Here is a 15672-nt window from a genome sequence, read left to right as displayed (position 1 = left end):
ACTAATTACCTGAGACTGGGATTTGAGGCCCACAAGCTGCTTTACCATTAAGACAAAAGAAAACTGGACCTCACAACCAACAAGAAATAAATTCAAGAAACATTATGGTTCTTCCAAATTTAATAAGAAGATACCTATTGGCTATTTCAAAGCTACTTTTCTGATTTTAGAAAAAAAATTTTGTGTGGCTAACATTAAATAATATGTCGTCTTAGATTAGAAACTTCTCCAACAAAGCCCACTCTCTCTTTCTCTCTTGACACAGAATATAATAAAAGAGATATCCATCTCTCTTCTCTACTCTCTCTTCAGTTTCTCATACTTTTTTCTTCTACTTCCATTGATGGATTCAATGTATCGACCTCAGCGTCTCAACTCTGAAGGTCCATCTAATGTTTTGTGTTTGATTAACTTATATATGCATGCTCTTTTTTTTGTTGCTTAACTGCATGCTCTTTTCTTCGTAACCATATAATTTATTTCCTTTCGACATTTTCATCTCTTAGTTGTACATTATCATACATTATAATATAAGCCCTAATAAACCAGACTACTCGTACCCTTGATTATTCACAAATATGTATTTACGTGAATGTGAATAAACACACACGCACACACACATTAAAAAAGACTTCGTAGCCTTCATTATATATAGCCCTGAATATATTTACGTGAATGTGAAAATTTGTATTTACGACCAGATCAGTAGATAGCTCAATCCAAATCTAACTAGATCCTCACAAAATCAAGAAGAAAATGAGACTATTACATCTACGTAGCGATTAGTAAAAGAGAATATACAAATATTAGAGCTTGAAAAAAAAAAGTTGTTTGTATTTTTTCTTTGATAAATGCAGAAGTGTGTAGCGTGAAGTGGGATTTCATCAAGATGAGCGAACAAGAGGAAGACCTCATCTTAAGAATGTACAGACTCGTAGGCGATAGGTAATCTTCTTTTCTTTCTCTACTTCGAAAATTACACACAAAACATGTGGCATGGGAGCCTAAGTTACAAAAAAAAAACATGTGGCATGGGACTTTTCATACTCTTAGTTAATTTATTGTCATGTCAATAATACATATAGCCTTTAAAGTCGATTTCCCACGAATGGCAACATTACTTAATTTGAAATGACCGATTAGACTCCTTACCGTTCCAAATTTTCCTAAGTTATGAAATATGAAAACGCATGAACATTTATAGACATCAGTTGATAAAATGAGGTTCAAGTAAATGTGTGTGTAGGTGGGAGATAATAGCAGGAAGAGTACCGGGAAGAAAGGCTGTGGAGATAGAGAGATATTGGATCATGAGAAACAGCACACACGTCTTACCTCCATCTTCCAAATCTTAACCTTCTTCGTGTGCCTCCCATGTTTGTTTTATTAAGTATTTCAATTTAGTTTCCTAAAATCTAAAAAACTAGGTGAGAAAATAATGTGTGAGCCAAGTGCGAGCTTGCTGGTGGCTTTAGCCTTTACCTAATCTCATCAAACCGGATTAAATACCCGGAGTTTAATAACAGAACAGTGCTATATGTCAGTGGAACTGTTTACTTAAGTTGTACCGACACAACTTTCTTTGAGCATGGGCTAACACTAAGGCTATCTTTATCGGTGGGACTCGGGGAAGTCTCTAAATTAAGGTACTTACTTGTTTTTTTTTCTTTTTTTTTGGTCGGGATACAGTAAAAGACGTCGGATTTTCCGTACGTTTCGTGATTCCCGAATCCCGCCAATAAAGATGCCTTAATATTCAATACAGTTTTGAAAGTACTTTTTTGTCTTAGGTCAGTCAACCCACTAGTTTGATTGTTGTGCAAGGTTTAGTATTATTTTTTCCAAAAAGTAAAAACTAGATTATGAAATAAATACTTAAATAGCATGAGAGCTGGCTTATGCTGGGTGGATTTGCTCTCACTTGTCTAATCCATTGAACATTCAAAATAACCGAAATCGACGAAAGATCAAACCAAGAAAACCGGATTGAACCGCCGGTAATTTAACTGACCAAAAATTCCGGCTCAAAAACGGAGTAAACAAGGTTTTGGTGGAGAGGACTGAGCCTGATTTAACTTATTAATATGTTGTTACAAAAGTTGCTATAACCTAAAGCCGTATCCACATTCACGTGTAAGATTTGTCTAGTGCCTTTGTTGGGTCATGATGAAGAGTATTGGCGATGCAGAACATACTTGACCACTTCGTAGAAGGAAACCACTATCCCTACCGATGGTCCTGCACGAGCCACCCTTGGTCCCATTCCCGTGAACAGCCCTCTCATCCCTCCATCCCTGTGTGCAGTAGATATTGTCATGTCTTGTCTCGATGCTATTAGCAAACAGAAATGGAAACCTTTCAAATACACATACATACCTCCAAACCTCTATGAGTGTCTGTCTTGTAGTCATTCTCATCGCCCTACTAGGATCCTTCTGAGTTTATGAAAATGGAGAGATATATAAGTATGGTATCAAAACCAAGGAAGAGGTTTACAAATCAAATAGACAAACCTCTATCTGTCTTCTTGTTTTTGCAACGTCAAAAGGACAAGTAGTGGCAGCAGCGATACTCCCAGCTACAAAACCAGCGGAAAAGTTTGCACCAAGAATACCAAGAGCGTTTGTATCATTTCCCACGATCCCAAGAAGCCTCCTTCTCATCTGTGCACCAAGAGAGCAAGGTCAAACCAATTCAGTTCCTTGAAAATCCATCTCTCTGAATTGTGAAAAAACATATCAAAGGGCTTACTGGCTCGAGAGTTGCCCAGCAGATTGCTGAGAATGGAACATCACGCGCAAGCTGTGCACCCAAGCCTCTCCAGAGAACACGATAATTGTGCACTGTCACAAGGAACGAGAGACTCAATAAAATAATCAACTACTTTGGTGATAACCTCCCACAGGCATGTATCTCAGTGTTGTGTATAATATACTTAAGAGAGGGCAAACTTGAACTGATTACATAATGAGGAAAACATAAAAAAGTTCAATAATTGCCAAATTATTGTCAATTGTAAGAAGAAGAAAGAAGCGAACTTACAGCTAATGTCAAGGTTATTTGCTGTCCTGACTTCGGAGACAACACCAACCAGTGTTTTAACAACTCCAGGAGGCTTCATACCAGCTTTAGCTTCTTTGAATGCCTTAGTTTAGAAAAACAAAGTAAAATGGAAAAAAAATGAATAGCAAGTCACAAAAAGATCTCACTGCAAAGTATCCAGAGTTCCAGAGACAAAAACATACCTGCATACGTGTCCTCGCAAGCTCAATTGGATAGCAGACTGTACAAGCTAGGGACCGTGCCAAGGCCCCAGCCACAAGAGGCACAAACATGGTCGTAGAAGGCGCATTCTCCCGAGAGAACTCTTCCATCCGGTTGCGAAACATATCATAGAAAGGGAGATAAATCCCAACCTGTTCACGAAATTTTAAAAGCTCACTGATCTATATACTCTCTATCAAAACAAAACCACACAAAATGTAAATAGGGGAGGGAGCATACCATGGGCACAGCGATGGCTAGACCAGCATTAGTCCCTCTCCACAGGCGTGCCATGCCCTCCTGTCGTATGATCTTGGTGAAGACATCAATAGTTCCTTTGTACTGGAAGCAATCTGGCGGGCAAATAGAGACGGTACCATGAACACCAGCGCGTGAACATGAGGGCGAACATCTCAAGTCTGTAAACATCTGAACCCATAAAAGAAACGGAGGATTATTACATTGACTCAAAAACATATTTGGGTTTGTCGAATGAATAAAGACAAGAAAGTATTCTCCTTTACACAACTGTCCCACAAAAAAAAAAAAAAAAAACAAAAGAAGAGTTCAGACACATACCATGTTCGGTCCAAAAAACGCCATGCGGCCAATGGCGTAACTGAGTGGGTGAGAGTAAGAAACTCCGGCAGCTTGAGCTTGCAAACGAGTCTGAAACAATTTAATATTATCGTCTGTCATAAATAACCTTTCCGGCGGTTTAGGGAAATAACATCAAACACAAGAAAGAAACGTGTACCTTGACGACGTCGAGAGGGTTTAGAATAACGGCGGACAAAAACGCAGCTCCGGCGGCGGAGAAAACTCTTTCCGTCAGCCCTAGCTTCTCCTCCGTCGAACCCTTCCTCTCCTTCTGAGGCCGTGAAACTATTTGCAGTCCAAATTCTCTCGCATCTGCTGTCGAATCTATGATCGAAAAATCACGGATTTCAGTTTCCGCCGGAGACGGCATCCCGGAAGCAATCCAGAGATTCTCCGGGCGGCGCTCTGCCTCAACCATTTTATAAATCTACCGGGAAAGCCCCGAAAGAGATTCTGTTCGATCAATCAAAGACCACGATCAATGGGGAAGAAAAAAATTTCAGAGAAAATCGGCGAGAAAAAAGGTTTGATTTTTATTTTTTTTCCAGATTACTTGGAGAGGAGGAGAGAGGAGAACCAAAGGAATACTGAAGACTTCAGTGGGTAGCCTCACAGCCAACGAAAACCCTAATGCTTTAACGCGCGCGTTTTGGAAGGTTCTACATACAGATTACTAAACCGTTAAATCGAACCGGATAAACCGATCCTCGAGTTTCAATCCAATTGATTAACCATTTTTTCATATAACATTTGTAAGAACGACCTCAATCAATCCAATTGATTAAAACTTTTGTGGTATAGAATGGTGTGTGTGTGTGTTTTGGAGGTGTTGCAACTTGCAAGTTAAGAGATAGGGGTTCAGAGGAAGATATAGGCCAACCGAATCGGTCTTAGGCTCTTTTACGATGAATCTAACGAAGCTAGGCCATTGAGTTATATAGTAGCTGGGCTCCACAACATATAACACTTGCTCTGAATGGGCTATTACAAAAAGTTCTAAGAGCACTATTATCGGTGTTTCTAAGAAATGTCCTAAGCCATTATTTGGCAAAAAATAAATCAAAAATGTGCAATTAACCGAAGGACATATCAAAAATGTCCTTAACTAAGAAGTTTTTCTTCTCGTCCTTAGCTGCAACGTGTCACCGTGGGAATGGACGATTGAAAGGGCGATGGCCACTATCCTCCGTTGGGTCTTTCTTCTTCATCGTGATTCCGATTAATCGGAGATTTCAACTCAATCAACCAACGACCATCGCTCGCTTTCCCTTAACCCTAGCACCACTGCCTCTGGCGCTCCGAGAATCTTCCAATCTCTCGGAAACCAGGCGACGAAAACGGCTGGGACATCGCGACGGGAGGATCGTTCGCAGGAGGAGGATCCGACGATCTCGATTGGGATCACAAATCGATGTGGTCCACTGGTCTAAGCAAAGAGCATTTCGACGGCGTCTCTGTTGGCCGTCAGAACAACAACGCCGCCGCGAATCCTCCTTCTTCTGATAGTTCTTCGGGTGATGTGATGAGCAAGTTGGGACCGAGAGAAGCCGCCATGGTTAACGAGATGAACGAGTACGATGACATGATCAAGGAGATTGAGAAAGAGAACAGGCACAGCAGGGGATTCGTTGGCGGGATCAAGCAGAAGATGATGGAGATGAGCGTGCTTCTGAAGCAAGTCAAGGAGCCTGGTGCTAGAGGGTCTTATCTCAAGGACTCTGAGAAGACTGAGATGTACAGGTTGCATACGGAGAATCCCGAGGTTTATATCGTTGAGAGGCTTGCTAAGGATTTTAGGATCATGAGGCAGCGTGTTCACGCCATTCTTTTTCTTAAAGAGGATGAGGAAGAAGAGGAGAGGAAGCTTGGTCGTCCTTTGGATGATTCCGTTGAGCGTTTGCTTGATGAGTACCCTGAGTAAGTGTCTCTCTGTGTGTGTGTGGCTCACTTTACAAACTTAAAAACTTAAAAAAGAAGAACTTATTTGTAGAAATTAAAACTTCATCATGTTCTTGTTGATTGAGATAATTGCTGAAAGCCTTATACTAGATGCAAGTTAGTTTGCGGAGTCAACATTGAAATGCAAAGCTAGTTTCTTTTCTTGATAATTGTCTTAGAAAGAACGAAAGTAAATGATGGCATTGCTACTTACTTGTGGGTAGTTTACATTTGATGAACCATGGCATTTTATGGATAGATAGTTATCTACTTTCTCGTCTGTTATTGTAAAGTTGTTAGACGCCTTGATCATTTGATTCTTAGATTCTATTAAATATGCATTCTCTTTTGGTGTCTTAAACCAGTGGAAAGGAGAAGTGAAGTGCCACAAGTACAGCAGAAGACGTTCATCAGATGGTTGGAAAATCACAGTTGAGAAATTGGGTCCTCAGGGCAAACATGGAAATGGAGGTGGCTGGAAGTTTGTGAGTCTTCCTGATGGATCAAGCCGGCCTCTCAACGAAGTGGAGAAGATGTATGTTAAGCGTGAAGCCCCACGTCGCCGCCGTAAGATTCTCCTTTGAATTTGCTAGAACCAGACTCCATCAATGGTAATGAGAATTGTTATCTCACTTGGAGAGTGTAAAAGTTAAAACTACTTTGTTTTGTTTGATCTTTTGGTTGAATAGTAAGATGGGTAGCTTTATTTAATTTACTAAGATACATATTTTTGTTCTACCAATAATCTTCAACAATTAAAAAGTCCTTAAGCATTGTCCTTAACTTAAAACAACTAATAAAATATGCTAAGGACATCTTTTTTGTCCCACTGATGAGGTTGCTCTTATATATTCGTGGTGAAGAGGCATGAAGAGTGGCAATTCACGTGTCAAACAGTCCACCAAATACGCTCGTTGCATTTGGTGTGCCCGACTCAACCCATGTATTTATCTCTTGCCCACCTTACCCCTTTTAACATTTTTACGAAAAAATATTTTTTTCGTCATTTCATGTATTTTGATATATGCTTATAAAAAGGTCAGTATATTCAAATTCCTAGATAGAACCGAATTTTATAAACTACGGATTACTGAATATTGTAAAGAATAAAAATGATAAAGTTATATCAAAGAGTAAGAAAATGATGATACAACTGCAGAGTCGAGATATTATCTCTTTCCTTAACTCAAAATACGTCCCGTAGTGCGACGGTTCGATAACGTAATGAGTCCCAGGATACAACTGCAAACAATCTTCTGAATTTGCGTCACTCTATCAGAAGCCTGGCGAAACTAGTTTTGTGTTGTACTCTCAGACACAAAATAAAAAATACTAACATGACTATTCAATATAGGAGATTGTGGTTTTTCTTTTGGTATTTGATGTGTATTACCTTTCTATCATGCTAACAAGCCATTTATATAGAAAAATAATGAGAAGCACAAGTTTCATTTTCAACATAAAAATGAAACCTCCATGGTGCACTAATGGAGACTTTATTTCTTGTCATTATTATGTGAATTCATTTCACATTTTGACCAAGAAAATAAAAAATATAATTATTATTATTTGACTCATTCAAACAAAATAATATACTTTAAATAGATTTCTTTTTTATATTTTATCAATATAAAAGATCACATATATTTGGTTTATAAGATTAAGTTAATGAACATGAAGTCCAACTAACAAATCAAAACTCAAATCCAAATATCTAATGTGTATATTTGTAACTTTATACAAGTTTCTCAAATCACACACATTAGACCTCCATTTCTCATTCACACTAACTCTATTTTAAGCATATGAATACATTGCTAAAAAATAGTTCCAACAATCCCCCACATGAATAGAAATGCTTCTAGACACTAGACGACTCGACAGACTTGACTTCCTAGACAAGAGTCGACAAGACTCAACAAGACTCAACTAAAGACTTTACTAAGGACTTTTGAGAGTACAAGCGAGAAATTCACTGCATGATGAGTTGGTAGCAATTTTTCATCCTTGAACCAGTCATTGTTAATAGCTATCGGATTTACTCGGCCAGGAGGTGGCCATGATGTCTTGAACCTCCCGGGCTTTGGTGTAAACCTAGACAATAGCCAAAACACAGTTTCATTCTCTCACAAAACCAATTTCTTTATTGTGTTCATTTTGGCCGTGAACATTCCTGGTAATCATGAGTGAACTTTAGAGAATATAGCCTTTTTATTCTCCTAGAAACGACCCCATTTCACACTTATAAGGTGATTTGCCATTAGTTTTGTTTAGAGGAGTATCATGTACTACTCCATTCATATCTCAAAACAATTGGCACAAACCATTAAAATCAAATGCTTATCCTCTATTCCTTACATGTAGCACTGTTTAATCATCATATAAACTGGGTATAGACCGAAGTCTTACAGTGCTTTGGGCAGATTTAGTTTGACTTAGTTGTCTCCTTGAACCTATTTCTTGGGATCTCCAATCTGATAAGTAGAGTTACCGCCAAACCTCATCTTAGTTCATAGGCTAAACCCATTCATCTTGATGATATTACAATTTGATCTCATGACACACCTTTAATAACAGGATCCTAGGTTGTCATCACATGGAACATAATCTATTGAGATTAGCCGAGATCAATTGTCTAATGATTTTGTCATCTTTTTTTTTCCTCAAGATACAATTAACCATTATACATAAAACTCAGTGTATAACACTAGTTTTGTTTTTTTAATCATATTTTGATAACTATCACAAAGTTCATTTGGTCTCTTGCCAATTACTTAATATGGTAAGCAAAGCTTCCCCCACATTTCTTGAGATAGCTCAAAACCATACATATGTACATTTATCATCTCTTAAGAGTTTAGAAAGTTAATCTACAACTCTTTTAGATTTAAATGAATAACAAAACAATTTCGAAAATTATTACAATTTTCTTTAAAATGTATTTCATTCTCAGGAAATCACATTTTAGATAAAACTATTTTCATAGTTCTCTCAAGTTGATGTATAAATCCAACTTTGTATATGTTTTTTTTTTCAAAACATATTTTTGCCTTTTGGCAAATATACATATCATTTCATGATATTCTTGTACCATCAAAACCACAATTTTCTATGATTATTTTTAACCATATTGACTTTAGAAACTACAATACATATGTCAATTTCAGTCATATTGGTATGAAAATTTTTCATTGGTTTTGTATGGTCAACCTTTTTAAAAGGTGCATTTAAGCATTGACGAAATACAAATGTTTTGATCAATATCAACAAATATTTTATTTCTTATGGAAAATGATTTATATGTGGCAGACCTCTCCTAAATTTAGTTTGGGGCGTCGACTCACAAAAATCAATTTCCATTCATACAACTTGATCTCAAAAGATCAAAATGTTGTTTATAAATATGTTTTCACCATATTTTTTAAACTTGACTCCTTTTTGTTTTCTCATGGTCAACATATGCTTAATAACTAAATTAAGTTATCCCAAGATCTGAAAGACGAAATAAAAAAACGTTAAACCATTCTTGATAATTAAAGCAAATAATTATCTTAACCAAGTCAAAGCATTAACATGCACTGAGACTAATAACATTTTATTCTAAACCCATTTATGAGCTAGAATATTTAATACAAAATTATTGTAACCACTCGATCCATCAATTAATTATTTTGAAAATTAAGAGTAGACAAACCATCCAAATACGTTACCAATGACGTTCGGAAAATGGTTTTCAGTGTCACCATCAAAAGATGAAACCTGTTCTTATAAACCATAAAATGTCAAATTCATTAGTCCAAAAAATATTAATTATTTTAATTATAATGAATAACACACAAAATCTCAAATAATCTGAAACTTGTTTCAGAAAATCAGAAGAATTTGTTTTCCATCACCCTTGAATTCTCTAATTCCTGTTTTCATAACAAAACACTTCACAAAAATAATCAGTTTTTGTTAGTAGGAAAATACAAATAAAAATTTAAAGAATTAGATTGAAGAATGATTATTTTTAAATAATCCTATAGATCTGATTCCGGCATCTTTTTCCAAAGATCAATCAACCTGTTCTTACAAAAAAAATACTTTTTACAATAATCAGTCCGGTTAATGCAAAGCAATAAACGGATATTTTTGAGTTAAGACTGATAGAACTGAATTTTATAAACTACGGATTACTGAATATTGTAAAGAATAAAAATGATAAAGTTATATCAAAGAGTAAGAAAATGATGATACAACTGCAGAGGCGAGATATTATCTCTTTCCTTAACTCAAAATACGTCCCGTAGTGCGACGGTTCGATAACGTAATGAGTCCCAGGATACAACTGCAAACAATCTTCTGAATTTGCGTCACTCCATCAGAAGCCTGGCGAAACTAGTTTTGTGTTGTACTCTCAGACACAAAATAAAAAATACTAACATGACTATTCAATATAGGAGATTGTGGTTTTTCTTTTGGTATTTGATGTGTATTACCTTTCTATCATGCTAACAAGCCATTTATATAGAAAAATAATGAGAAGCACAAGTTTCATTTTCAACATAAAAATGAAACCTCCATGGTGCACTAATGGAGACTTTATTTCTTGTCATTATTATGTGAATTCATTTCACATTTTGACCAAGAAAATAAAGAATATAATTATTATTATTTGACTCATTCAAACAAAATAATATACTTTAAATAGATTTCTTTTTTATATTTTATCAATATAAAAGATCACATATATTTGGTTTATAAGATTAAGTTAATGAACATGAAGTCCAACTAACAAATCAAAACTCAAATCCAAATATCTAATGTGTATATTTGTAACTTTATACAAGTTTCTCAAATCACACACATTAGACCTCCATTTCTCATTCACACTAACTCTATTTTAAGCATATGAATACATTGCTAAAAAATAGTTCCAACAGTGTCATTCATGACGTATGTGATCCAGTTAAAAACTGCTAGCTTTGACTAATTTGAAAAAATGCGTACAGTTCTGTGGTTCTATTCTTCTCAAATCACATTTCTCAGCTCAGGTTAGATTCTTTACTAATGACCACATTTACTACTATAATCATCTCATGTCTCCACTAATCACAATTTGTAAAGCTTGTAATAAGAGGGCGATATGTAGATACTAGATATCGTTTGATGAGCAGTGCTAAAGGGGAAAGTATCGAGAAGAGCCAAAAAATGTAAATAAAATACTTAGTTGAAGTAGTGCTGTATCATTATATATCATTCATTTAATCACATTGCCTAAGTATAATTTATTCATAAGAAAAATTTGGTCAGAAAACTGAACAATATCACTTTTTAATTACTAGCTAGTAGCTACTTAGAAACGATATTTCACTAAATATCAAGAAAAAAAAATGTTCAGAATAATTTCCTAGTTACTTTTTCAACTATTTTCCTATGAAAATGAACGTCAAGATAGCAAAAATCTATACTATTATTTGCGAAATGATTTTTCGTAATGGAGCTCTCACGTTAAAAATCAGACTAAAATATTATTTATATTCTTAATGAATAAATGTATAAATTATCCATAAAATAAAACGAATTTTAATTTTATGATTAGGTAACTGACTAAAATTAATAACGATAAGAATTATCCAAAATTTAAAAATATATTTTAAAATAAAAAAAAAATTAGAATGATTAATATTGTTTATATCATTAATGGATAAGTATATAAATTACCTACAAAATAAAAATGAATTTATTTTTTAATTACGTAAGTAAATAAAATTAGTAATGATAAAATTATCCAAAATTTAAAAATATATTTTAAAATAAAAAATTTAAAATGGTCAATATCATTTATACCTAAATATATATATATATATATATATATATATATATCATTTATACCTTTAATGAATAAAACATAAATCAACCACAAAATAAAAAAATGAATTTTAATTTTTTGATTAGATAAATTATTAAAATTAATATTAATAATAATTATCCAAAATCTAAAAATATATATTAAAATAAAATGAACTTATATTAATCATATTATTTTAATAAAAATATATATTATTTTTATTTCAATCTAACAATAAATGTATTGATCCAATTATTACTTTTTGTAAGTAAAATTTTTATTGTTTATGTTTAAATAGTATAGATGAACAAAAATATATGGAAAATATAAATAATGGAAAAGAAATAGAAAATATAAGCAAAATATAAGTAAAAATAAATGTAAAAAAGTGATAACAAAAGTATAAAATTTCAAAATCAAAAATATTTTTAATATGTTAATGTTTTCAAAAATTAATCCAATAATAAACATACATATATAAACTAATAAATATTCGTAACAAAATTATGTCTGTGTACACGAACAACACACCTAGTAACTAAATGAAATAACGTCAAAAATCAAGAAGAGGGCAAAAATAAACGTTATACAATATTACAATAACGTTGGCGTACTTCAACCAGGCAAACTCTCTACAAATCTAAAACACAAAATGCTAACCCCAACAAAATGTCTATCGGTTTGTAGAAATTCCAACAATAATGACTTTAATTCAAAAAAAAAACAGATGTAGGACCGACCTCTAGTAAAGACAAAGCTTTACTCAAAATAGCTAATATACTTTTGACTATGGTCAACAAAACGATCTAAGTTGTTCTATTTTGTCATTTTGTCAATTTTAAAACACTTACAAGAAAAACACTAAAAATACGAGAGAAAATGGAAAAATTATCTTCGTGGAGTTCTAGCTTTCGCTGTTTGTTAATGTCATGAAACATCATGTATCTACATTTTGCTTTGAAAAGATGATCAGATGGCATTATGTAGAATTCCAGAATAATCATTCCAATATAAAATAAACATATATTCACAAAACAGAGAAAAGTATAGACTTAAAATGGCATCACTGTATATAAAAGGTCGAAATAATTATCTTCTTAAATATGAAAATGACAATGTTCCATCTCTCCTTCCCAGTTGGAAAGCTTCTTCTTGGTCATCATCATACCCTTTCGGCCATAGAGTCTGCTCCTAGACCCTCAGAGACATATGCTAAAGATTTAAGATTGCATTGAATCAGAGCCTCCACAAATAAACAAGTCTCTTCCTTTGTGTTACCCTCAGGCACGTCCACCACGAACGACTCGATGACCAATGTCCCTGTTCTTCCTTCTATAGTCTCCGGATGTAACGAAATGACCGAGGAATAGTTCTGGTTTTTGATAAGAAAAAAAAAACAAAAACAACTGATTAGGTGTATAAAAGAAAACCACCATCACATTTTTAAGACTTTACCTTGAGTCTGTGATCCCCACCGACGATTCTGATGCTGAGGACATGTTGCTTGTCGTCGAGAAATTCTAATATCTCCGTACTTTTAGTAGCGGGTAGTCCAGATCTCACGTCCACTTCTCTTACCGCACCAATCTCCAACTTCTTGTCTTTGACCACGCAACTACTAATAAACGGCTTGTATTTTTGTGGTTGATCGAATCTCCTCACAGTTGACCACACCTTTTCACAAAAACAAACAACCAAACCATTAGCATCTCAGTTCGTATTCCTTGATTCATAATTGGAGAGGGGAGAGAAAAGGAGAAATCAAGAAGAGAACAAGCTTACGAGATGAAGAGGAGCTTTGATGTGCTTAACGAGCCTCGAGCTACACTGATTCTCCAAAAGCTCCTCCTGCATGTGGTGCCTCTTGATGTACTCGTTCTCCACGTTCTTTGTCTCTACAGCGTTCACCATATTCAGAGCACACAGACAAAATGACAAGCACGGCAAAGAAAAGAAGGAATATTCTTTGATAGAATAAGACTTAGCTCTCTCAGATTCTTCTTATACAAGGAAGGGCGCATCTAAATGTAATCATATTGGAAAGTACTTAATCGGTGCTAATCTACACATGTCGGCCTATAGGATGCTCTATTTATTGACGCATATACCCTCTGTTTCTGTTGGTGAATTTTTGTTTTTAATCATTTTTGCTCTATTTATCTACACATGTCGGCCTATAGGATGCTCTATTTATTGACGCATATACCCTCTGTTTCTGTTGGTGAATTTTTGTTTTTAATCATTTTTACTTTTGGTTTATTTATAGTTCAGAGAATATTCAACGAGTATGATTTGTGCTTTTGGGTTTTTTAGTGGATAAATAATTGGAAGGTGAAATGGAATTGGTGTTACATGAACAAGTGGATAGTTTTATCTTTTTCCTCACTTTCCGTTATTAGTAAGATAATATACAAATTGGATATATTCAAATCCATACTTGTTTTGTAAGACTTATTAGAGCCATAAGTTCACCCAGTCTTGGGTGGCAGTGAGGCGACGCGTGGATTTAGTGTTGGACTTTAGACCTGTTTAGATCGTCCTTCATGTCGGGTTTGTGTTTGGTTGTAATCGGACCAGTATGATCATTTGTTTTCGGTTTGGGCTGGGTTCCTTAGTGGGCCTTGATCTTTTATAAAATATTATAGACGGAAAAAAAAAGTTCACCCAGTCTATAAATGAAGAATGGGATGAACTCAACAAATTTACCCGACAACTCATCTAACCAATAAAATCAAGACAACATAATTCCAAATTAAATTTATCAGATAAGATCAGTGATGATATTTAATTTTAAATTCCTAGAAATTTTTTTTTAAAGGAAATTCTGATTGGAATCTTGAAAGACCGTTCTCTTCTAGAACCTCTTATCAAATCTTTTCTCAGTCAAAAGTTTTCTACAAATCTAATTGTATAGTAACAAATGATAAGATTCCAAGTTACTAAAAACTCTAAATTGTTTCATTTCTGGAGATCTGCCTCTTATAGAGATATTTTAGGGATAAGATTCAAAATTTGATAAGATTCTTCTATCAAATCTAATCGTATAGTAATAAATGGATAAGATTCTAAGTTACTAGAAGCTACAAAATGTTATTTTTTGGAGATTTGCTTTAATTTATAGAAATATTTTAGGGATGTGATTCAAAATTTTGAAAATACTAATTTGAATCTTTTTCTCGGTTAAAAGCTTCTTCTATGGAATCTAATTGTAACATAACAGATGGATAAGATTCCAAGTTACTATAAACTATCTGACAAAAAAGTTACATATAAACTATAAATTGTAGTATAAATAAAATGAAATTATTAAAATAAACTATTTTAGATCAACCTTACAACTATAGTTGTGCTTACATAAATTATATATTAGGAGACAGATCTTCACAAGATCTATAATCAGCATATCACTTGAGTAAACTACTACTAAAACTTGTTTCTCTTCCTAATCATTACTCCTTGGGCTTATTGAGATAAACCCTTATGTACAGAAGGTGGGTGTGGGCTTATGTTATTGAACACACTGCATTACCAAACTGTTCTTCTTGGTTTATCTTTAGGCCCGAAACTAATAGTCCTAAATCCTAATGCATCTCCTCTGTTTTTGCGAACCTTCGTCGGATCCTTGGTTGGTGCCTGCAAGAGCCTTCCTGCAAGCATACACCAGACCAACCACAACTCATGAGTTTCAAACATAACAGTACATTGTGCTGAATATCTGGAGAAAATCTTGCATGAACCGGGACTCTAGCCCAGTTTCTGCATACATTTCTCCTTCTTATTCCTATTGCTCTTGATTAGAAACTTCTTCCTGCAAGTAGAAATTGAGCAGAAGAGAATGTAACAAAGACCCCTTACAGATGAAACGTAGAGGCCAAATGTGAATTTGGAGCTTATCCTAAGGGAAAGTTCTGTGCTTTGGCCTCCAATCTTGCCCTTGTGATGTATAGACAGGCCGAGCATCATTTGTTTTTATATGTTAAATTATTGGAGCACTGCGGGCACTGAACCATACTACTTTTGTAACAGTAAACTTAAAG

The 15672-nt window shown here is 34.5% G+C and overlaps 4 protein-coding genes across 5 annotated transcripts; 2 read left to right on the top strand and 2 right to left on the bottom strand.

Moving 5' to 3' along the window:
* The first annotated feature begins 206 nt into the window (after positions 1–206).
* Positions 207–1760, top strand: LOC108837793 (transcription factor TRY). Its single transcript, XM_018610806.2, has 3 exons — positions 207–383; positions 858–945; positions 1247–1760. Exons 1-3 carry the CDS (start codon positions 344–346, stop codon positions 1353–1355), a joined length of 237 nt encoding a protein of 78 aa, XP_018466308.1. The 5' UTR covers positions 207–343; the 3' UTR covers positions 1356–1760.
* A 210-nt stretch (positions 1761–1970) lies between these two features.
* Positions 1971–4510, bottom strand: LOC108837792 (mitochondrial carrier protein MTM1-like). Its single transcript, XM_057003410.1, has 9 exons — positions 4022–4510; positions 3844–3933; positions 3505–3693; positions 3246–3416; positions 3043–3145; positions 2752–2843; positions 2514–2663; positions 2377–2435; positions 1971–2294 (listed from the first exon to the last, which is right to left on the bottom strand). Exons 1-9 carry the CDS (start codon positions 4280–4282, stop codon positions 2162–2164), a joined length of 1248 nt encoding a protein of 415 aa, XP_056859390.1. The 5' UTR covers positions 4283–4510; the 3' UTR covers positions 1971–2161.
* Positions 4511–4967: 457 nt separating this feature from the next.
* LOC130508151 (protein GAMETE CELL DEFECTIVE 1, mitochondrial-like) lies at positions 4968–6531 on the top strand. 2 transcript variants are annotated; one of them, XM_057003408.1, is made up of 2 exons: positions 4968–5626; positions 6168–6531. In XM_057003408.1, exons 1-2 carry the CDS (start codon positions 5276–5278, stop codon positions 6384–6386), a joined length of 570 nt encoding a protein of 189 aa, XP_056859388.1. In that variant the 5' UTR covers positions 4968–5275; the 3' UTR covers positions 6387–6531. The 2 variants fall into 2 exon arrangements, with proteins under 2 accessions (XP_056859388.1, XP_056859389.1); XM_057003409.1 differs by having other exon boundaries at positions 4970–5781.
* A 6093-nt stretch (positions 6532–12624) lies between these two features.
* Positions 12625–13682, bottom strand: LOC108841939 (abscisic acid receptor PYL10). The gene is made up of 3 exons (XM_056993480.1): positions 13418–13682; positions 13091–13309; positions 12625–13007 (listed from the first exon to the last, which is right to left on the bottom strand). The coding sequence occupies exons 1-3, from the start codon at positions 13544–13546 to the stop codon at positions 12798–12800; spliced, it is 558 nt and encodes a 185-aa protein (XP_056849460.1). The 5' UTR covers positions 13547–13682; the 3' UTR covers positions 12625–12797.
* Between the last annotated feature and the right edge of the window lie 1990 nt (positions 13683–15672).

Source organism: Raphanus sativus, chromosome 2 (genome assembly GCF_000801105.2).
Source record: "Raphanus sativus cultivar WK10039 chromosome 2, ASM80110v3, whole genome shotgun sequence".
Taxonomy (NCBI): domain Eukaryota; kingdom Viridiplantae; phylum Streptophyta; class Magnoliopsida; order Brassicales; family Brassicaceae; genus Raphanus; species Raphanus sativus.
The sequence above is the reverse complement of the archived record's forward strand: the minus strand, read 5'-3'. Positions and strand labels throughout refer to the sequence as shown.